Source organism: Mobula hypostoma, chromosome 2, assembly GCF_963921235.1.
Source record: "Mobula hypostoma chromosome 2, sMobHyp1.1, whole genome shotgun sequence".
Taxonomy (NCBI): Eukaryota; Metazoa; Chordata; class Chondrichthyes; order Myliobatiformes; family Myliobatidae; genus Mobula; species Mobula hypostoma.
The window spans coordinates 81,318,835-81,342,336 of record NC_086098.1 but is presented as its reverse complement, the minus strand read 5'-3'; the positions used below and the strand labels follow the sequence as shown (position 1 = coordinate 81,342,336).

General features: G+C 43.1%; 1 protein-coding gene across 1 annotated transcript in view; it reads right to left on the bottom strand.

The window, feature by feature from the left end:
• Positions 1-23,502, bottom strand: part of ddx43 (DEAD (Asp-Glu-Ala-Asp) box polypeptide 43) — an 83,609-nt gene that overhangs the window by 37,703 nt on the left and 22,404 nt on the right. The window contains exons 6-8 of the mRNA XM_063071511.1: positions 7,492-7,648; positions 7,247-7,365; positions 959-1,069 (exon numbers count right to left, since the gene is read on the bottom strand). Coding sequence (XP_062927581.1) covers positions 959-1,069; positions 7,247-7,365; positions 7,492-7,648 — 387 coding nt within the window. The remainder of the gene's footprint in view (positions 1-958; positions 1,070-7,246; positions 7,366-7,491; positions 7,649-23,502) is intronic.

Below are 23,502 nucleotides of genomic sequence, written 5' to 3'. Positions count from 1 at the left end.
AATGCACCCATGACATCTCCACTGCTTGACTACCCCTCACCCAATCAATGAAGTAATTTCATTGTCAGTCATTAAAATTTGCAGCAGTGCTACCACTTTTTCTCATTTTCAATATCACATCAATGGTTATATTTAGCTTCTAAAGATGTTTCAGTAACTTTGACAGTTATTGAAATCAAAGTTAATGAAATGGTCTTTTTTTGACTTTAAAAAAGGATAATCTACACATAAAGTGCCTCAGTACAAACTGATGATGATGATATCCTTATGGAACAAATTTATGTCAAAACATACACAGCACAGCATACAAGCTTGATTTCAGAAATGTTGACCCCGGGCTTGAGGAAGTCCTGGCCAATTAAGTGACTATCATGTGAGATGTGGTAAAACTCTAATAATTCCACAGAGCTTTGTGATGCAGGTTTTCCAGACCATTGCAGCCTACTCCTAGTAACGCCAAATATACTTCTAATTGACTTTTTATTAAGATAGTTGTTACACCATATAATAAATTTTACAGTGAACCGGTGCGCTTAATGGGAGTGGGGGAGACGGCTGCTGCTGAGTTTAAAGTGAGCGAGGGACACAGGACATAGCTGAGTTTAATGGGAGCAAGGTAAACAGGACCCAAATGAGCCAGGTGCTGAACCAGTAAGATTTTGAACAATAGATTATCTGAGGTTGAGGCAGAATGACTGGATCTTTTCAATCAATTGGAGAAGGGTAGATGGGAATTTGAATGAATGTTTCATTTGAAAGATGACACCCAACAATACAATGCTCCAGCAATATTTATCTGGCTGGTCATCGCGAATTTTGTTTGTTCTCAGGCCCCATAAGTGGGTCTCTATCATAACCTACTGACTCCAAGGAAAATATCTATTAACTAATCCATGCCTAACACCATATATATACAAAAACTCTTTTGCATTTAAAATACTTGTACAGCAATCAATACCTCTTAATCCCTTTGTAGCTGTACTTGTTGCACTCTTCCTGTATCTGAAGAGCAAGCTCCCTAGTTGGTGTGAGGATCAGCATTCCAGGGCCATCACTTTTGTCTCGATGCCTGAAAACAAGTAGAGCAGTTACAGATTTTGGGCACAGTGTAATCTGCAGATGACTACCCCACTCAGACAGATGAACTTTATGATCTCAAAACAAATAGAGGCACGTAATTCTTAAGAGGAACCTAGCTACAATGTTTATATTCATTCATATTAACAATCATTGAAAATATCAACACTTGGTTTTATGCTAAAAGTATTGATTCATCTTAAGAGTTCCCAGCAAGCTTCGGAAAAAATTCAGAAGATTAGATATCCAAGAATGAGTCTTCCTCATTCATTGACTTCAGATGTAAATTACAGCAAACCAATTATCCGAGGCATTGTGGAATAGAACATAGAACTGTACAGCACCGAATGGGCTCTTCCCATTTCCCCCATCTTACTGTGCCCCCTTCCTTTCCAGTCCTGATGAAGGGACTTGGTCCAAAACATTGGCTGCTTATTCCCTTCTATAGATGCTGCCTAATCTACTGAATTCCTTCAGCATTATGTTATAATTTTGATATTCATATGACTGCTCATTTATTGAACTTTGCAGCAGAAATGGCAGATTCAGTTCACTGCAGTGCATGCTGGATCTCAAAGATTACAACATTTATACCCAGTTTTCAATGCCCTGTGATCAAATACATTCTTTAGTTTGGTTCCACATTCCCCAGCAATCGCTTTTCCCTCTCCGAAAGAACTGTGATTTGTGCTCCCTCTTGCTCTGAGAGATCTATACCCTCAGTCCCATTTCAATCTTCCTTTATCAAATCTTCCTCAATCGTGGAATTGAATTTAGGAGCCGAGAGGTAACGTTGCAGCTATATAGGACCCTGGTCAGACCCAATTGGAGTACTGTGCTCAGTTCTGGTTGCTTCACTACAGGAAGAATGTGGAAACCATAGAAAGGGTGCAGAGGAGATTTACAAGGATGCTGCCTGGATTGGGGAGCATGCCTTATGAAAACAGGTTGAGTGATACTCAGCCTTTTCTCCTTGGAGCGACGGAGGACGAGAGGTGACCTGATAGAGATGTATAAGATGATGAGAGGCATTGATTGTGTGGATAGTCAGTGGCTTTTTCCCAGGGCTGAAATGGCTGCAACAAAAGGGCACAGGTTTAAGATGCTTGGGAATAGGAACAGAGGAGATGTCAGGGGCAAATTTTTATGCAGAGAGTGGTGAGTGCGTGGAATGGGCTGTCGGCAACGGTGGTGGAGGTGGATACCATAGGGTCTTTAAAAAGACCTTTGGATAGGTACATGGAGCTTAGAAAAACACTAGGCTATGCGTAACCCTAGTAATTTCTAGGGTAGGGACATGTTCGGCACAACTTTGTGGGCTGAAGGGCCTGTATCGTGCTGTAGGATTTCTATGTTTCTGTTTCCAAATATTTATCCTCCTCCATTAAGTTCACTGGTTCCCACTTATTGGATATTCCACACCTGCATTAAATAACATTTTGTTTTAAAGATAAAGATTAGCTTTATTTGGCACATGCATATTGAATACTGAAACATACCACAAAATACACAAAATGTTCTGGAGGAACTCAGTAGGTTACAGTGAAATGGGTTATTGAGTCAATGACTAACACAGTCCGAGGATATCCTGACGAAAGCCCGCAAGTGTTACCGTGCTTTCAGTGCCAATACAGCACGCCCACTACTCATTAACCCTAACCTGCATGTCTTTGAACTGTGGGAGGAAACAGAAGCACTCAGAAAATGTATAAACTCCTTACAGACAGTACTGATTGCTAGTCCTGTAAAACATTGCACTAACAGGTATTTAGCCATGCTGTCCAGTTGCACCCCCCCATCCCGATTTTTGCCTAATGAGAAAATGATCTGCAACTGATGCTCTCATGCTACCCACAGAAATGCAAATGAATCTTCAGAATGCCCTCCTGATCCTTTTAAATTCCATATCAATCAGATTAAGGATGGTTTGGAGCTGAACTGCAGGGGTACTAATATCATAGCAGAAAGGTTTGCTAATGCTACATGGTGGGGTTTAAACTATAGGTGCAGGGGGCTGGGAACCAGAGTGCCAGAACAGTTAGTGGAAAGATTGTGGAGGCAGACATTGGTAAGACCTCATACAAAGTTGGGAATCAAAAGGTTGAGCATGGTGCAACTTAGTGTCCTGAGCTGCATATACTTCAATGCAAGAAGTATTGTAGGAAGAGTGGATAATAGCGCTGAAGCTGGTTCACAAACAGAGGCAATGTATAGTGAGGACAGGCTGCTGATGGGGCAAAGCTGCAGTCAATAGGATGAGTTGCAACGTAAAAGGCAGACAAAAATTGAAAATGGTGAATACAGGACTGAAGGTGTTGTATTTGAATGTGCAAAGTACATGGAATAAGGTAGATGAACTTGCAGTACAATTGCAGATTGGCAGGTATAATGTTGTAGGCATTAATGAATCATGGCTGAAAGATTATAGCAGGGAGCTTAATGTCCAAGGATATATACTGCACTGAAAGGACAGGCAGGAAGGCAGACGGGGTGGTGTTTCTCTGTTGGTAAAAGAAGAAATCAAATCACTTCGAAAAAAGTGACATATGGTCCGAACTTGTTGAATCATTGTGGATAGAGCTAATGAACTGCAAGGGTAAAAAGACCCTGATGGGAATTGAATACAGACCCCCAAACGGCAGTAAGGATGTGGCATACAAATTACAACAGGAGATAGAAAATGCGTGCCAAAAGAGCAATGTTACAATAGTCATGCAAGACTTCAATAGATTGGGAAACTCAGGTTTGTGCTGGATTCTAGGAGGGGGAATTTCTAGAGTGCCTACAAGATAGCTTTTTGGAGCAGCTCAGGGCTGAGCCCACTAGTAGATAACTATTCTGGATTGCGTGTTGTACAATGCAATACATGACAATATTGCAAAATAAATAAGTAAATCAATTACAGTAAATATATATGTATATTAAATAGTGCAAAAACAGAAATAATAAAAAAGTGAGTTAGTGTTCATGGGTTCAATGTCCATTTAGAAATTGGATGGCAGAGAGGAAGAAACTGTTCCTGAATCGCTGAGTGTATACCTTCAGACTTCTGTACCTCCTTCTTGATGGTAACAATGAAAAGAGGGAATGCTCTGGGTGATGGGAACCTTTAATTATGGACACTTCCTTTCTGAGGCACCTTGCCTTGAAGGTGTTTTGGATACTATGGAGGATAGTACCCAAGATGGAGCCGACTAATTTTACAACTTCCTGTAGCTTCTTTCAGTTATGTGCCCTAGCCCCACCGTGCCAGACGGTGTTGCAGCCTGTCAGAATGATCTCCATGGTTTGAGTGCTTTAGGTAACAAACCAATCTCCTCAAATTCCTAATGAAATATAACTGCTGTCTATATAGTTGCATCAATATTCTGGGACCAGGTTTGAACCTCAGAAATCTCGATACCCAGAAGCCTGAAATTGCTCATTCCCTCCACTTCTGATCCTTCAATGAGGATTAGTTTGTGCTCCCTTGTCCTCCCCATTCTGAAGTCCACAATCAGTTCTTTATTGTTATTGACATTGAATGCAAGATTGCTGCAGCGACACTACTCAACAAGTTGGTATATCTGTCATCTCCATCTGAGATTCTACTAACAATGGTTGTATCATCAGCAAATCTATAGATGGCATTTGAGCTATACCTAGCCACACATATAGAGAATAGAGCAGTGGGCTAAGCACACATCCCTGAGGTGTGCCAATATTGATCGTCAGCGAGGACGATATATTATTACCAAGCCGTACAGACTGTGGCCTTCTGGTTAGGAAGTCCAGAATCCAATTTCAGAGGGAGATAGAAGCCCAGGTTCTGTGACTTATCAATCAGGACTGTGGGAATTATGGTGCTAAACGCTGAGCTATGGTCAACGAACTGCATCCTGATATAAGTGTTTGTATTATCTAGGTGAACCAAGGCTAAGAGACAAAGAGATTGTGTCTGTCGTATTGTGGCGATAGGCAAATTGCAGTGGGTCCAAGTCCTTGCTGAGACGGGTCAATTCTAGCCATGACCACCCTCTTAAAGCATTTCATCACCATAGATGTGAATACTACTGAACAAGAGTCATTAAATAGCTCACGCTATTCTTCTTGGCACTAGTATAATTGCTACCCTTTTGAAGCAGGTGGGAACTTCCTACTGTAGAAGTGAGAGGTTGAAAATGTCCTTGAATACACCCACCATACATCCTTCGGGGCCTGCTACCTTGCGAGGTTTCACTCTCTTGAAAGACAGCCTGATATTAGCCTCCAAGACAGAGCTCACAGGGTCACTGGGTGCAGTAGGGATCTTCACAGCTGTAGTTATATCCTCCCTTTCAAAATGAGCATAAAAGGCATTAGACTTGTCTGGTAGCAAAGCATCACTGCCAATCGTGCTACTGGGTTTCGCTTTTTAGGAAGTAATGTCCTGCAAACTCTGCCAGAGTTGCCATGCATCTGATGCTGCCTCCAACCTTGCTCGGAACCGTTGCTTCACTCTTGAAATAGCCCTCCGTAAATCATACCTCATTTCCTTGTACAGACCTGGGTCGCCACACCTAAATGACACAGATCTAGCCCTCAACAGATGCTGAACCCCCTGGTTCATCCATGGCTTTTGGTTTGGGAATGTACAGGTTTTTATAGGCACACATTCATCTAAACAGGTTTAATGAAGTTGATAACAACTGCAGCATACTCATCCAGATTCGAAGATGAACCCCTGAATACAGTCCAGTCCATTGATTCAAAACAGTCCTGTAAGTGCTCCTGTGCTTTCTTTGTCCATACCTTCTTAGTCCTCACTACTGGTGCTGAAACTCTAACCGGCAACTCTATGTTAAAAGGTTGGCACAACATTGTACCTCCTGTACCTAATAAAATGGCTGATGAATAGGTTTGTGGTCTTCTGCTGCTGTGAACCATCTACTTCAAGGTTCAACGTGTGTTCAGAGATTCTCGTCTGCACACCACTATTGTAATGTTTGATTATTTGAGTTACTGTCCCTTGAACGAGTCTGGCCATTCTCCTCTGACCTCTGGCAAGGTGTTTTCACACATGGAACTGTCACACACCAGACTTGTTTTTTTGTTTGTTGCACCATTCTCTGTAAACTCTCAAAACTGTTGTATGTGAAAATCTCAGGAGATCAGTAGTTTCTGAGATACTCAAACCACCCCATCTGGTACCAACAATCATTTCACGGTTCCTTACCCATTCTGATGTTTGGTCAAAACAACAACTGAACGTCTTGACGCTGTCTGCATGCTTTTTAGAACATACAGAACATAGAATAGTACAGCACAGTACACACCCTTCGGCCCACGTTGTTGTGCCAACCCTCAAACCCTGCCTCCCATATAACCCCCCACCTTAAATTCATCCATATACCTGTCTAGTAGTCTCTTAAATTTCACTAGTGTATCTGCCTCCACCACTGACTCAGGCAGTGTATTCCACGCACCAATGACTGAGTAAAAAACCTTCCTCTAATATCCCCCTTGAACTTCCCACCACTTACCTTAAAGCCATGTCCTCTTGTATTGAGCAGTGGTGCCCTGGGAAAGAGGCACTGGCTATCCACTCTATCTATTCCTCTTAATATCTTGTATACCTCACTCATCCTCCTTCTCTCCAAAGAGTAAAGCCCTAGCTCCCTTAATCTCTGATCATAATGCACACTCTCTAAACCAGGCAGCATCCTGGTAAATCTCCTCTGTACCCTTTCCAATGCTTCCACATCCTTCCTATAATGAGGCGACCTTTTTGTGCACTGAGTTGCTGCCAAATGATTGGCTGATTAGATATTTACATTAACAAGGTGTACAAGTGTACCTGATAAAGTGGGCACTGAGTGTATGTGCTATGTTTCAACTCCTGACTTTGTCTCAATATTGCCAGTCACTGGGATTGCTCTGTGAGTCACTGTGAACTCAGCCTTACCCTGTAGGCTTGGCTGCACCAGATTTCAGCAGTATGGTGGGGTGATCATTGAGAAAAGCACCATTGGAAAAGCACCAGGGTTCACCTCTCCGCTCAGCACAATACAGGTCAACACAGCTAAATGGCTGCTCTGAGGCTCTTTTATCACTGTTGGACACAAGAGGGTTAACAATCTGACAGGGTTAAGAAGAAAGGAGGTGGGATGTTATTGCCACGAGGCATCGTGGAAAACACCAAGAAACTTACGTTGGCTGCAGGTCCAGGTGGATGAACCCAGGTAAGAGATATGCCAGAGTTTTTCCAGTTCCAGTCTGTGCTATCCCAATCAGATCAATCCCCATCAGAATTATTGGCCACGCTTGAGACTGAAGCATAAGCACATTCCACAGATAACTAAACCAAATCTCACTGGTATTGCTTGAAAAATTAGATTGTAGCAACTGGTTCTGATAAATCAGAATCTGGTTGAATACAAAGTGAAGTTTTCATACCTGGATTGGAGTAGGGCACTGGAACCCAACTTTCCTAATATTTGCCATAATCTCGGGATAATGCTGGAAAGCTTCCATAAATGTGCATACTGGATTAGGAATTTGTCGCTTTGTACCTTCAGTCATATCTTCACACGTTACATTGTTATTTTGCTTTCTATTAAAACAAGCATGACAGTACAGAGAAAATAAACAGTTGAGACTCTGCATAACTTGATTAAAAGAAACACACTTGGAAAGAATTGATTACTCTCTAATCTTCTATCTCCAACCCTAACCCAGTTCTGAAGCTTTAGGGGAGTAAAAACCATAGAGTCCTGAGAGGCTTTTACAGCCTCTGTAATGAGATCACATTAGAAGAAATATTCTCTTTGACGCATCTTATGTCAAATTTCAGGAACAAGAGCAATACATTGGTACAGATGCTGAGAATGGTGAATGCAAGTAGTATTAGTTAATAGAACATATAAATTTACAGCACATTACAGGTGCTTCGGCCTACAATGTTGTGTCCACCATGTAACCTACTGTAGAGACTATCTAGAATTTCCCTGGCGCATTGCCCTCTAGTTTTCTAAGCTCCATGTACCTATCCAAGAGGCTCTTAAAAGACCCTATTGTATCCGCTTCCACCATCATCACTGGCAGTGCATTCCACGCACCCATCACTGTGTGAAAAAATTACCCCTGACATCCCCTCAGTACCTATTTCCAAGGACCTTAAAACTATGCCCTCTCGTGTTAGCCATTCAGCCCTGGGAAAAAGCCTCTGGCTATCCACACGATCAATGCCCCTCATCATCTTATACACCTCTATCAGGTCACCTCTCATCCTCTGTCACTCCAAGGAGAAAAGGCCAAGTACCCTCAACTTATTCTCATAAGGTACACCCTCCAATCCAGGCAACATCCTTGTAAATCTCCTCTGCACTCTCTCTATAGTATCCACATCCTTCCTGTAGTGAGGTGACCAGAACTGAACACAGTACAGGTGGCCCCCGTTTTCCAAACGTTCGCTTTACGACACCTCGCTGTTATGAAAGACCTACATTACTTACCCTTTTTCACTAACAAAAGGTGTTTTCACTGTTACGAAAAAAGGCAGCGCACGCCCGAACAGCCAAGCTCCTCCCCCGGAACTTCATTCCAGCCGCCAGTGCTTAAATACGTGCTTTATCTCGATTTATTTTGTGCATCCGTTAGCAAGATGAGTTCTAAGGTATCGGAAAAGCCTAAAAGAGCTCGTAAGGGTGTTACACTTAGCGTAAAACTAGACATAATTAAGCGTTTCGATCATGGTGAACGAAGTAAGGACATTGTCCATGTGTTGAACTTGCCTGCATCCACCATTCACATTATTTATACGCAGAGAGAAAGAATTTTGAAAGCTGCCGATGTTACTGTTGGTTCTGCTCACAACAAAGTGGTCTCTCTTAGTCGGCATCCAATAATGGATAAAATGGAAAGTCTATTGCTTGAGTGAATTGATGGGTGTACAAAGCGTGGTGTTCCGTTAAGTTTACTTATACTTAAGGAGAAATCAGTCAGTCTTTTTAATAAGCTGAAACAGAAAGCACCAGACGATGGTGTTGAAAGTGTTGCAAAAGTGGAATTTAAAGGTAGTCGTGGGTGGTTTGATCAGTTTCTGAGGTGAGGGCAGCTTCATAGTTTAACGTTTACTGGAGAGAGTGCTTCGGCTGATACTGAAGCTGCTGAAAAGTTCCCAGCAGAACTGAAGAAAATAATTACAGAAAGTGGTTATTCGTATAAGCAAGTGTTTAACTGTGACAAGACTGCAATTTATTGGAAAAAATTGCTGAGCGAGACATTTATTTCGATAGAAGAAAAACAGGCTAAAGGATACAAGGCATCGAAGGACATGTTTACCCTAATGCCTATTATTAACGCCACTGGTGATGCTGTCCTTAATCCTCTACTAGTATACCATTCAGAAAATCCAAGGGCACTTAAAGGCGTTGATAAGAAAATACTTCCCATTGTGTTCCGTTCACATCCAAGTGGTTGGAATACCCAAGTGCTTTTTTCTGAGTACACGAGTGGATACGTTAGTCTTTTTGTTGAAAAATATTGTACAGAAAATAACCTTGATAACCTTGTGATTGTCGATAATTGTGCTGCTCATCCACCTGGCATTACCGAGTATGGTGGTAACATTCGTGTTGCATTCTTACCGCCGAATACGACATCGTTGCTGCAGCCGTGTGACTAAGGCCTAATAGCCACAATTAAGGCTTACTATACGCAAAATGTGATGTGTTTTATTGTAAGTACCATTGACAGAGGGTATCTCTGAAGTGTCTTTGCGAGAGATCTGGAAAGAAGACAATATAAAATTGGCAATCACCAACATTGGAGATGCTCTTGATAGGCTAATAGTCTTGATGAGAAATGGCGTTTGGAGGAAACTGTGTCCCGAAGCAGTGAACGATTTTAAAGGCTTCGAACCATCAACAATAAATATGGCAGTAGTGAGTTTGGCTACTGTACATACATTGTTTCTACTTTATATAGGCTGTGTATTTTTATGTGTTATTTGGTATGATTTGGCAGCTTCATAGCTTAAAGGTTACTGGAGAGAGTGTTTCTGCCGAGAGCGCTGCCGAAAGATTTTTGCTGCAGTAGACAGTGCAGAAAAGTATTTCTACTTTATATAGGCTGTGTATTTATCATATCATTTCTGCTTTAACTATATGTTACCGTTATTTTAGGTTTTATGTGTTATTTGGCATGATTTTGTGGGTTATTTTTTGGGTCTGGGAATGCTCAAAAACTTTTCCCCATATTAATAAATGGTAATTGCTTATTCACCTTACAACATTCCGGCTTACAAACCGTTTCATAGGAACATTCTACCTTCGGATAGCGGGGGAAACCTATACTCCAAGTGGGGTCTGACCAAGTTCTTATATAGCTATAATATTACCTCACGGCTCTGAACTCAATCCTATGGCTGATGAATGCCAACACACCAAATGCCTTCTTAACAACTGCCAACACACCATACACCTTCTTAACAACTAGGTCTGGTCACTTTGTTATAGGGAGGATATATTAGAGAGAGTGTAGAGGAGATTTACCAGGATGCTCCCAAGATTTTACAGCATGCCTTATGAGGATAGGTTAATTAAGCTAATGTTTTTGTTTTTGAAGTACAAAATGACAGGCAACTTTATAGAGCTGTAAAAGATAAGAGGCATAGATCAAGTGGATAGCCAGAGACCTACCTACCGGGTGAAAATGGCTAATACAAGGAGGCATAATTTTAAGGTGACTGGAGGAAAGTAGGGGGATGTCAGAGGTGTGTACAGACATATTATATATATAACAATTAACACTTGATCCGTCAAGGGTAATGACCTGAAACTTAGGACTCAGGGATTCTAAGATGTCATTTCTAGGAAAGAAAGTAAAGAATGTGTGTAGAAAGAACTTGCATTGTAGGGTGTGGCGAGTGTAAAGTCAGAACTTTGATAGAACAAGCAACAGACTGTCGTACACAGGTTACTCCCCTAGAAGGTTGCAATGGCATTCCTTCAGAACAGGGAATTTGCAATAAATGCTCAGTTATCTGGCAGGTACCAGATTTGACAGGTGCTGGATTATTTAATATACAATGGAGAGAGAGATGATATCAATTTAGCTTGCCTTTCCTTTTTTTTTGTCAAACTTTCTTAAAGCCTTACGTTTCCCTGGGTCTCACTACCCCAAGACCTATGGCAACTCTAAGGAGTCCCTCGAACAAATCACCAATATCAGCCTGCTTAATTGGGTCTTGAATTTTTGATGTAACACTAGAGTGCAAAATGCACAGATACTTAACTTCCTATGCTGAATAATAAGGCTGCATTTATACAGAGGATTACATAGCATGTTGAACCAGCACTGGCCCATGCTATTTTATCCTCTAATATCTTCTTCATTCCAGTCTTTGTTACTTTCCTTTTCAGTCATGAAATTTGTTGTTTTGTGACAGCAGTACATTGCAATACATAATAATAACTATAAATTACAATAATTACGTTACATGAAAAATTAACTAAGTGGTGCAAAGAGAGTAAAAAATGAAAACAAAAGTGAGGTAGTGTACATGGGATCATTGTCCATTCATAAATCTGATGGCAGAGGAAGAAGCTGTTCCTGAAATGTTGAGTGCAGGGCTTGAGACATCTGTACATCCTCCTTGACGGCAGCAGTGAGATGAGGACATGTTCTGGGTGATGGTGGTCCTTAATGATGGATGCCACCCTGGAGCCATCATCTTTTGAAGATGTCCTGAATGTTGGGGAGGCTCGTGTTGATGAGAGCTGACTGAGTTTGCACCTTTCTGCAGCTTTTTCCAATCCTGCGCAGCAGCTCCTCCATACCAGAGGGTGATGCAACCAATCAGATGATTTCCACAGTACATCTGTAGAAATTTGCAAGTCTTTGGTGACATACCAAGTCTCCTTAATCTCCTAATTAAATGTAGCAGCTGTCATGCCTTCTTCGTAATTGCATCAACTTGAAACTGCTCACCCTTTCCACTGCTGACTCCTTGGTGAGAATTGGTGTATGGTCCCTTGACTCCTCTTTCCTAAAGTCCACAATCAATTTCTTGGTTTTACTAACATTGAGTGCAAGGTTGTTGCTGTGACACTAAAGTAGTGGATACAGCCCAGTCCATCATGTGAAGTCGTCCCCAACAGCGAGTACATCTAAGTGGAGCACTGTCACAGGAAAGCACCATCATTCATCAAGGGCCTCCACCACCCAGGCCATGCTCTCTTTTCACTGCTGCCATTAGTAAGGTGGTACAGGAACCTTAGGCTCCACACCACCAGGTTCAGGAACAGTTATCACCTCTCAACTACTAGGCTCTTAAACCAGAGGGAATAACTTCACTCACCCCATCACTGAACTGTTCCTACAACCTACAGACTAATTTTCAAGAATTCTTCATCTCATGTTCTCGATATTGTCTGTTTGTTTGTTTATTTATTTGTTTGTTTTACTTTTGTATTTGCACAGTTTGTTGTCTTGCACATTGGCTGTCTGTCCTTTTGGGTGTAGTTTTTCATTAATTTTATTGTGTTTCTTGAATCTACTGTGTATGCCTGCAAGAAAACAATTTTCAGGGTTGCATATGGTAACATGTTCTTTGATAATAAACTTAGTTTGACCTTTGAACTACTTTGATCCATCTCGCTCCTGTACACCTCATTATAACCATCTGAAATTCTGCTGAGAACAGTCATGTCACCGGCAAATTTATAGATGGTATTTGAGTTCTACCTAGCCACACAGTTGTGGGTGTAGACAGAGTAGAACAGTAGGCTAAGCATGGATCCTTGAGGTGTGCCAGTGTCGATTGCCAGTGAGATGTTATTTATGATCCACATTAACTGGTCTCCCAGAAGTCAAGGATCTAGTTGCAGCAGAAAATACTGAGGATAAAGTTTTGGAACAACATACATCAAAGTTGCTGGTGAACGCAGCAGGCCAGGCAGCATCTATAGGAAGAGGCGCAGTCGACGTTTCAGGCCGAGACCCAAGTTTTGGAGCTTGGTGATTAAAACTGAGAGTATGATTGTGTTGAGCATTGAGTTGTAATCAATAAACAGTGGCCTGAGGTATTGCTGTTGTCCAGGTTATCCTTTGCTGAGTGGTCAGCCAGTGAGACTGCATCTGCTGTAGACCTATTGTGGCAACAGGCAAATGCTGTGGGTCCAGGTCCTTGCTTAGGCAGGAGCTGAGTCCAGCCATGATCAACCTTTGAAAGCACTACATCGCAGTAGATGCAAGTGCGACTGGGTGATAATCAATGAGGCAGCTCATCCTGTTCTTCTTGGGTACTGGTATCATTGTCACCCTTTTGAAGAAAATGGGAACCACCAACTGCAGCAGTGAGAGATTGAAGATGTCCTTGAATACTCTCACCAGTTGTTGGCAGATATTACATTATAAATTGTGTCTTTAACATTGAAAAATGATTAGAAATTTTACATTAGAAAACGCTCAGATCACAAAAGGCTGCAGACGTTTGTAAACTCAGGCAGCTCCACCACGGGCAAAACTGTTCCCACCATCTACGACATCTTCAAAAGATGGTACCTCATCCATCATTAAGGACTCCAACCATCTGGGACATGCCATTTTCTCTTTACTACCATCATGGAAAGAGATACAGGAGCCTGAAGTCCCACAATAGCTAGGCTCAAGAACAGCTACTTGAACTTTTCAGTTCTTGAACCAACTTGCACAACATCAAACACCATCTCAGTTTAGTAACACCTTTATCACTCTAAACACTTTGAACAAAAATGGACCAACTAAAATAGACTTGTTTTTTTTTGTTCCAATTGTGTTCCTTCTTGTTAAAAATTGTGTTGTTTATGATGCTATGTACCTGTGATGCTGTTGCAAGTATGTTTATCATATGAAAATAGACTTGACTTTGTTAGTGGAATCGTAACACATTCTCAGTTACATTTTGGTCCACAGGTATACTAAAGAGGTATACTAATGAGGCACAAATATGGTAAAGATATTCCCAGAAATATAATTCAATTAGTTATGACGTGGGGAAGTATTCAGCAAAACTACACATTCACTGTGTTCCACTTTTCTGAAAGTAGCCTTCAAGGGCCAGTAACAATTCTGCTCTGACATTTGATCATGCTGATTTATTTTTTCCACTCAACCCTATTCTCCTGCCCTCTCCCTGTAACACCTGACACCCTTAAAAACTAGAAAACTAAAATTCTACTTTAAATATACCTATAAACACTGTGTGTCAGACAGAGTGATCAGCAGCACTGGGGCTCCACAGGGGACTGTCTTGTCTCCCTTTCTCTTCACCATTTACACCTTGGACTTCAACTACTGCAGAGTCTTGTCATCTTCAGAAGTTTTTGGATGACTCTGCCATAGCTGGATGCATCAGCAAGGGAGATGAGGCTGAGTACAGGGCTACGGTAGGAAACTTTGTCACAGGGTGTGAGCAGAATTATCTGCAGCTTAATGTGAAAAAGACTAAGGAGCTGGTGGTAGACCTGAGGAGAGCTAAGGTACCGGCGACCCCTGTTTCCATCCAGGGGGTCAGTGTGGACATGGTGGAGGATTACAAATACCTGGGGATACGAATTGACAATAAACTGGACTGGTCAAAGAACACTGAGGCTGTCTACGAAGGGTCAGAACCATCTCTATTTCCTAAGGAGACTGAGGTCCTTTAACATCTGCCAGATGATGCTGAGGATGTTCTACGAGTCTGTGGTGGCCACTGCGATCACGTTTGCTGTTGTGTGCTGGGGCAGCAGGCTGAGGTAGCAGACACCAACAGAATCAACAAACTCATTCGTAAGGAGAGTGATGTTGTGGGGATGGAACTGGACTATGATGGTGGTGTTTGAAAAGAGAATGCCGTCCAAGTTGCATGCCATCTTGGACAATGTCTCCCATCCACTACATAATGTACTGGTTGGGCACAGGAGTACATTCAGCCAGAGACTCATTCCACCGAGATGCAACACAGAGCGTCAGAGGAGGTCATTCCTGCCTGTGGCCATCAAACTTTACAACTCCTCCCTTGGAGGGTCAGACACCCTGAGCCAATAGGCTGGTCCTGGACTTATTTCCTGGCATAATTTACATATTACTATTTAACTATTTATGGTTTTATTACTATTTAATTATTTATGGTGCAACTGTAACGAAAACCAATTTCCCCCGGGATCAATGAAGTATAAGTATGACTATGACTAATGTTTTGGCCTCCACAGCCTTCTGTGGCGATTAAATCCACAGCTTCACCACCCTTTGAATCCACTATGAAATTTCTTTATCCATCGATACACATTCTAAGTTTCTGATTTCACTGCTAAGTGCTCCACTCCCTTTAAAGCTCTAGTGATTAGAGACCATAAGACATAAGAGCAGAATGAGGCCATTTGGCCTATCAAGCCTCCTCTGCCATTTCATCATGGCTGATCCATCTCCTCATATCCCTTCATACTCGAGAATCCATCAATCTTGGTCTTAAATATACCCAAATGACTTAGCCTCTATAGCCACCTGCGGCAGTGATTCCACAGATTCACCACTCTCTGGTTGCAAGACTCTCCCAGAATCAGAATCAGGTTTATTATCACTGGCATGTGATGTGAAATTTGTTAACTTAGCAGCAGCAGTTCAATGCAAGACATAATCTAGCACAGAGAAAGAAAAAAATAGTAATAAAACATAATAAACAAGTAAATCAGTTACACGTATTGAATAGATTTTAAAAATTGTGCAAAAACAGAAATACTGTATATTAAAAAAGTGAGGTAGTGTTCAAACAACAGGAATTCTGCAGATGCTGGAAATTCAAGCCACACACATCAAAGTTGCTGGTGAATGCAGCAGGCCAAGCAGCATCTCTAGGAAGAGGTACAGTCGACGTTTCAGGCCGAGACCCTTCGTCAGGACTAACTGAAGGAAGAGTGAGATAGGGATTTGAAAGTTGGAGGGGGAGGGGGAGATCCAAAATGATAGGAGAAGACAGGAGGGGGAGGGATGAAGCCAAGAGCTGGACAGGTGATTGGCAAAAGGGATATGAGAGGATCATGGGACAGGAGGTCTGGGGAGAAAGACGTGGGGGGGGGGGAACCCAGAGGATGGACAAGGGGTACAGTCAGAGGGACAGAGGGAGAAAAAGGAGAGTGAGAGAAAGAATGTGTGTATAAAAATAAATAACAGATGGGGTACGAGGGGGAGGTGGGGCATTAGTGGAAGTTAGAGAAGTCGATGTTCATGCCATCAGGTTGGAGGCTACCCAGACGGAATATAAAGTGTTGTTCCTCCAACCTGAGTGTGGCTTCATCTTTACAGTAGAGGAGGCCGTGGATAGACATGTCAGAATGGGAATGGGATGTGGAATTAAAATGTGTGGCCACTGGGAGATCCTGCTTTCTCTGGCGGACAGAGCGTAGGTGTTCAGCAAAGCAGTCTCCCAGCCTGCGTCAGGTCTCGCCAATATATAGAAGGCCGCATCGGGAGCACCGGACGCAGTATACCACCCCAGACGACTCACAGGTGAAGTGTCGCCTCACCTGGAAGGACTGTTTGGGGCCCTGAATGGTGGTAAGGGAGGAAGCGTAAGGGCATGTATAGCACTTGTTCCGTTTACAAGGATAAGTGCCAGGAGGGAGATCAATGGGGAGGGATGGGGGGGACGAATGGACAAGGGAGTCGCGTAGGGAGCGATCCCTGCGGAAAGCAGAGAGGTGGGGGAGGGAAAGATGTGCTTCGTGGTGGGATCCCATTGGAGGTGGTGGAAGTTATGGAGAATAATATGTTGGACCCGGAGGCTGGTGGGGTGGTAGGTGAGGACAGTCCAGGACGAGGGAGATGTCCTCCTTTTTTAAAGAAAGGGGCTTCCCTTCCTCCACTATCAACTCTGCTCTCAAACGCATCTCCCCCATTTCACGCACATCTGCTCTCACTCCATCCTCCCGCCACCCCACTAGGAATAGGGTTCCCCTGGTCCTCACCTACCACCCCACCAGCCTCTGGGTCTAACATATTATTCTCTGTAACTTCCGCCACCTCCAACAGGATCCCACCACTAAGCACATCTTTCCCTCCCCCCCCCCGCTTTCCGCAGGGATCGCTCCCTACGCGACTCCCTTGTCCATTCGTCTCCCCCATTCCCTCCCCACTGATCTCCCTCCTGGCACTTAATCCTTGTAAGCGGAACAAGTGCTACACATGCCCTTACACTTCCTCCCTTTCCACCATTCAGGGCCCCAAACAGTCCTTCCAGGTGAGGCGACACTTCACCTGTGAGTCGGCTGGGGTGATATACTGCGTCCGGTGCTCCCGATGTGGCCGCCTATATATTGGCGAGACCCGACGCAGACTGGGAGACCGCTTTGCTGAACACCTACGCTCTGTCCACTAGAGAAAGCAGGATCTCCCAGTGGCTACACATTTTAATTCCACATCCCATTCCCATTCTGACATGTCTATCCACGGCCTCCTCTACTGTAAAGATGAAGCCACACTCAGGTTGGAGGAAAAACACTTTATATTCCGTCTGGGTAGCCTCCAACCTGATGGCATGAACATCGACTTCTCTAACTTCCGCTAATGCCCCACCTCCCCCTCGTATCCCATCTGTTATTTATTTTTATACACACATTCTTTCTCTTTCTCCCTCTGTCCCTCTGACTATACCCCTTGCCCATCCTCTGGGTACCCTCCCCCCCCGTCTTTCTCCCCGGACCTCCTGTCCCATGATCCTCTCATATCCCCTTTGCCAATCACCTGTCCAGCTCTTGGCTCCATCCCTCCCCCTCCTGTCTCTCCTATCATTTTGGATCTCCCCCTCCTCCTCCCACTTTCAAATCTCTTACTAACTCTTCCTTCAGTTAGCCCTGACGAAGGGTCTTGGCCTGACACGTCGACTGTACCTCTTCCTAGAGATGCTGCCTGGCCTGCTGCATTCACCAGCAACTTTGATGTGTGTTGGTAGTGTTCAAAGCCACTATAGGAAATACCTTTTTTGTTGTCCACTCTGTCGAGGCCTTTCAACATTCAATAGGTTTCAATGAGATCCTCCTTCATGCTTCTGAATTCCAGTGAGTACAGGACTTGAGCCATCAAATGCTCCTCGTATGATAAGCCTTTCAATCCCACAATCATTTTCATTAAACTCCTTCGAACCCCTTCTAACATCAGTACATCCTTTTTTAGATACGAGGCCCAAAACTGCTCACAATAAAAGTGAGGCCTGAACAGCGCCTTCTAAAGCCTCAGAACTACACCCTTCCTTTAATATCCTAGTCCTCTTGAAATAAATGCTAACATTGCATTTGCCTTCTTCACCACCTAAACTGCTCGAGGACTTTCAACTCACCTTGCACCAAAGTACATGACCATACACTGTATTTCATCTGCCAGTTCTTTGCCCATTCTGCTAATCTGTCTAATTCCTTTCATAGCCTCTCCACTTCCTCAAAACTATCTGACCCTCCACCCATCTTCGTATCGTTTGCAAACTTGGCCACAAAGCCATCAATTCCATCATCCAAATCATTGACATATAATGCAAAAAGAAGCGGTCCCATGGAACACCACTGGTTAGTGGCAGCCAAATAGAAAAGGCTCCCATTATTCCCACTCTTCTGCCTCCTGCCAATCAGCCATTGCTTTCTCCATGTTAGTATCTTTCCTGTAATATGACCTGTTAACCTGTTAAGCAGCCTCATGTGTGGCACCTTTCAAGGCCTTCTGAAAATCCAAGAACAACATCCACTGATTCTCCTTTGTCTATCCTGCTTGTTATTTCTTCAAAGAATTCCAACAGGTACATCAGGCAAGATTTTCCCTTGAGGAAACCATGCTGACTATGGCCTATTTTATCATGTGCCTCCATGAAACCTCATCCTGAACAATCAACTCCAACATCTTCCTAATGTCAACTGTACTCTTTTACATAGATGCTGCCCAAAAGATTTTCTCTTGTTTGTAACTGGTCTATAATTTCCTTTCTTCTGCTTCTCTCACATCGTGATGATGTAGTGACATTTGCAATTTCCAGTCCTCTGGAACTATGCCAGAATGCATTGATTCTTGAAAGATCATTACTAATGCCTGCATAATATCTTTAACCACCTCTTTCAAAACCCTAGGGTGAAGACCGTCTGGTCCAGGTGATGTATGTACCTTCAGAGCCTTTAGTTTCCCAAGCACCTTCTCCCTAGCAAAGGCAACTTTACACACTTCTGCCCCCTGACACTCTTGAACTTCTGGCATACTGGTAGTTTCTTCCACAGTGAAGACTGATGCAAAATACTTACTAAGATTGTCTGCCATTTCCTTGTTTCCCCATTACTACCACCCCCCGAGCATCAGTTTCCAGCTGTCCGATATCTATTCTCGCCGCTCCTATACCCTTTATATATCTGAAGAAACTTTTTGTATCCCGACGAAGATTGGGAGACCACTTTGCCGAGCACTTACGCTCTGTCTGCCAGAAAAGCAGGATCTCCCAGTGGCCACCCATTTTAATTCCATTTCCCATTCCAACATGTTAGGCCTTGGCCTCCTGTACTGTTGCAATGAGACCACACTCAGGTTGGAGGAACAACACCTTATATTCCATCTGGATAACCTTCAACCTGATGGCACAAACATCAATTTCTTAAACTTCCGTTAACGCGCCCACCCCCCAACCATTCCCTTGTCTCACCTCATCTCCTTACCTGCCCATCACCTCCCTCTGGTGCTCCTGCACCTATTTTCTATGTTTCTATGTTTCTATGTTTTTCTATCAGATTCCCCCTTTTCCAGCCCTGTATCTCTTCCACCAATCAACTTCTCAGCTCTTTACTTCATCCCCTCATCCCAGTTTCTCCTATTACTTTGTGTTTTTTCTCCCCTTCAACCACATTCTAACTCTGACTCATCTTTTTTTCTCCAGTCTTGATGAAGGGTCTTGGCCTGAAACGTCCACTGTACTCTTTTCCACAGATACTGCCTAGCCTGCTGAGTTCCACCAGCATTTTGTGTGTGTTTTCTGTAATAATCTTATGTTTCTTGCAACTGTCTGCGATTTCTCCTCAAATTTGTTCCTCTAGATCCCTTGGATGTTGGAGTGGTCTGTAATATGCCCCATTAATGCGATCATACCTTTCTTATGCCTCAGTTCCACTAACAACACCTCAGTAGAAGAATTCTCCAATCTGTCCTGACTAAGCATTGTTGTAACATTTTCCCTATCCAGTATCACCACCCCTCCTCCTTTAATCCTTCCCACTCTGTTGTGTCTAAAAGAATGGAACCCTGGAATATTGAGCTGCCAGTCCTGTCCCTCCTGCAACCAAGTCTCACTAATGGCTAAAATATCATAATTCCAGGTATTGATCCATGGCCTAAGCTCATCCACTTTTCCCACGGTACTTCTTGTATTGAAATATACATTAGTCACACCATACTCAACCTTTTGATTCCTGACTCTGTCTGAAATCTTAACAACATCTATCTCCACAACTTCTCCATCATCTGTTCTACCACTCTGGTTCCCATCCTCCTGCATCTCTAGTTTAAACCCCACTGTGCAGCACTAGCAAATCTTCCCACTCAGATATTAGTCCCCTTCTAGTTCAGGTGCAAAGAGTCTCCCAACTTCCCTGGAAGAGAGCCCAATGATCAAAAAATCTGACACCCACCCTCCTACATCAACTCCTTAGCCCCATATTAAACTGTTCTATCATCTTACTTCTGGCCCCACTGGCATGTGGCAGTAATCCTGAGTTCACTACCCTGGAGGCCCCACTCTTTAACTTGGCACCTAACTCCCGAACTCACTTTGCCGAACCTCATCGCTCCTCCTATGTTATCCATTCCCTCATGGACTATGAACTCTGGCTGTTCATTTTCCCACATAAGACTGCTGCAGATGCACCTGAGATGTCCCTGACCCTGGCATCTGGGTGGAATCTTGTTCTCGTCCACAGAATCTCTTTTCTGTTCCCCTAATGAATGAACCCCTTAAGAGCTCATCTCTTATCCCACTCTCCTTCTGAGTCACAGAGCCAGACTCTGTGCCAGAGACCTGACTGCTGCGTCTTTCTTCTGCTAAGTTATCTCTCCCCCTCAGCCCAAAAAAAAAGTATCAAAAGTGGTATACTCATTGGTGAAGGCCACAGGGGCACTGATTGCTTAACCCTTTTCCCCTTCCTGACTATCACCCAGTTTCCTGTATCCTGCACTACCTCTATGTCCTTTCTATCACCCCATCAGCCTTCTGAATGATCTGGAATTCATCCACTTCCAGATCCAACTCCTTAACAGGGAGTGGTAGAAGCTGCAGCTGGAAGCACTTCTTTTCTTCCAGGTGTAGTGGCCAGGGATACTGGAGGTCCTCCTGACTTCCTACATCCTTGAGAGAAGAATTTCACTATTTGGCATCTCTACTGTTCTACCTGAGCAAATATAAAGAAGGAAAAACAAACTGTGGGGGGAAAAAATGTACTTACAGCTTTTTCACTTTCGTTTGCTGAAGCCTCAACGAGTTAAAGCCTCAAAATCCCCACTCTAACTCCAACAATGGCCACTCTGCTCTCCCCGTCTAACTTTAATTTGTTCTTGCTAATCAATCCCAAATGTTGATTAGCTGCTGCTCAAACACCAATTCCTTTACTTTAAGCTCTCTAATCTATTTTGGTTCATTGCACAACGCCCAATCCAGAATAGCTGATTTCCTAGTGTGCTCAACCATGAGCTACTCAAAAAAGCCATCTCATAGGCATTCTACAAATTCCCCCTCTTGAGATCCAGCACCAAACTGATTTTCCCCAATCTACGCGAATATGGAAATCCCCCATGACTATAGTAATGTTGCCCTTTTGACATGCATTTTCTATCCCGTTGTAATTGATAGACCACATCCTTACTACTGTTTGGAGGATGGAACAGAACTCCCATCAGGGTCTTTTTAATCTTGCATTTCTTAGCTCTACCCACAATGATTCTACACCTTTTGATCCCACGTTCATTTCTTTCTAATGATTGATGACTTTTTTAAAACCAGAGCCACCCCACCCTCTCTACCTGCCTGTCCGTTTGATACAATGTGCATCTTTGGACATTAAGTCCCCAGCTATAATCTTCTTTCAGCTATGATTCAGCGATGCCCACACATCTTACATGCTACAAGTTCATCTACCTTATTCTGTATACTGTGTGCATTCCAATAATACCTTCTGTTCCGTATTCAGTTTTCGATTTTTTTCTTGTCTGCCTTTAACATTGCAACTTATCCCGTTGACTGCAATTTTGCCCTATCATCCTTGGTAACAGTATCACAGCATAGTGGCCCTGTTTGTAAACCAACTACCCCATCCTCAGCCCTATTTCTCCAATTGCCATCCAGTCTGCCCTACCATTCCATCTTGGCTGACTTAATATCCCTCTCAACTCCATTCTCCTGCCTCTCCATGTCACCTTTGCTGCCCTTATTATTCAAGAACCTATCAACCCCTGCTTTAAATTTACCCATCGCCTCCACAACTATTCATAGGCAATGAATTAGGCAGTCTCACCACCCTCTTGCTATAGAAATTCCTCATTTCTGATTTAATGGGAAGACCCTTTATTCTGAGATTGAGTTTTCTGGTCCTAGACTATAACTATTGGAAACATCCTCTCCATGCCCTCTCTATCTAGGCCTTTCAATATTCTGTAGGTATCAGAGATCCCTCAATTATCTAAATTCCAGTGAGTACAGACCCAGAGCCATCAAATGCTCCTCACATGTTAACCCTTTCGTTTTCAAGATAATTCTCGTGAACCTCCTCCAGACTCTCTCTAATGCCAACACATTCTTTCTGAGATACAGGGCCCCGACGACTACTCAATAGTCCAAGTGTGGTCTGACCAATGGCTTATAAAGATAACGCACACTATGTAACATTACTGTCAGTATAATTACTATGGGGAGGTAGTGGTGCATACTCCAGTAAGGGATTTTGTTGAAACATCGCATAACACACACAAAATACTGTGGAACTTAACAAGTCAGGCAGAATCTATGGAAGTAAATAAAGAGTCAACATTTTAGGTCCAAACCTTTCGCCAAGATAGAGACATCTCATAGTGCTGGTTACGAGAACATCTGAATGGCAAGCTGCCAGCAACTGCTTTTCCATAATACAGATCTTCAACCACAATGGCCTCGTGGGCAGGATCTCATCAATTTTCTTTTGCTTTAATTGTGGTCAAACAACCACTACTGTAGTAGTGCGTTGGTAATTTACTAAGCTACCATTCAGAGGCTGGTATAATGGCCTGGAGATTTGATATTAGACTAGTCACAGAAGCCAAATTCTGATAGATAGATGATGTTTGGACAAACTTGGATCAGTAATCATGACCGTGAAGTTAATGGATCAAAAAAAGCTTTGATACATTAATGTCCTTCATGAAAGCAAGTCTGTCATCCTCTTGGACTCTGACACATTTCAG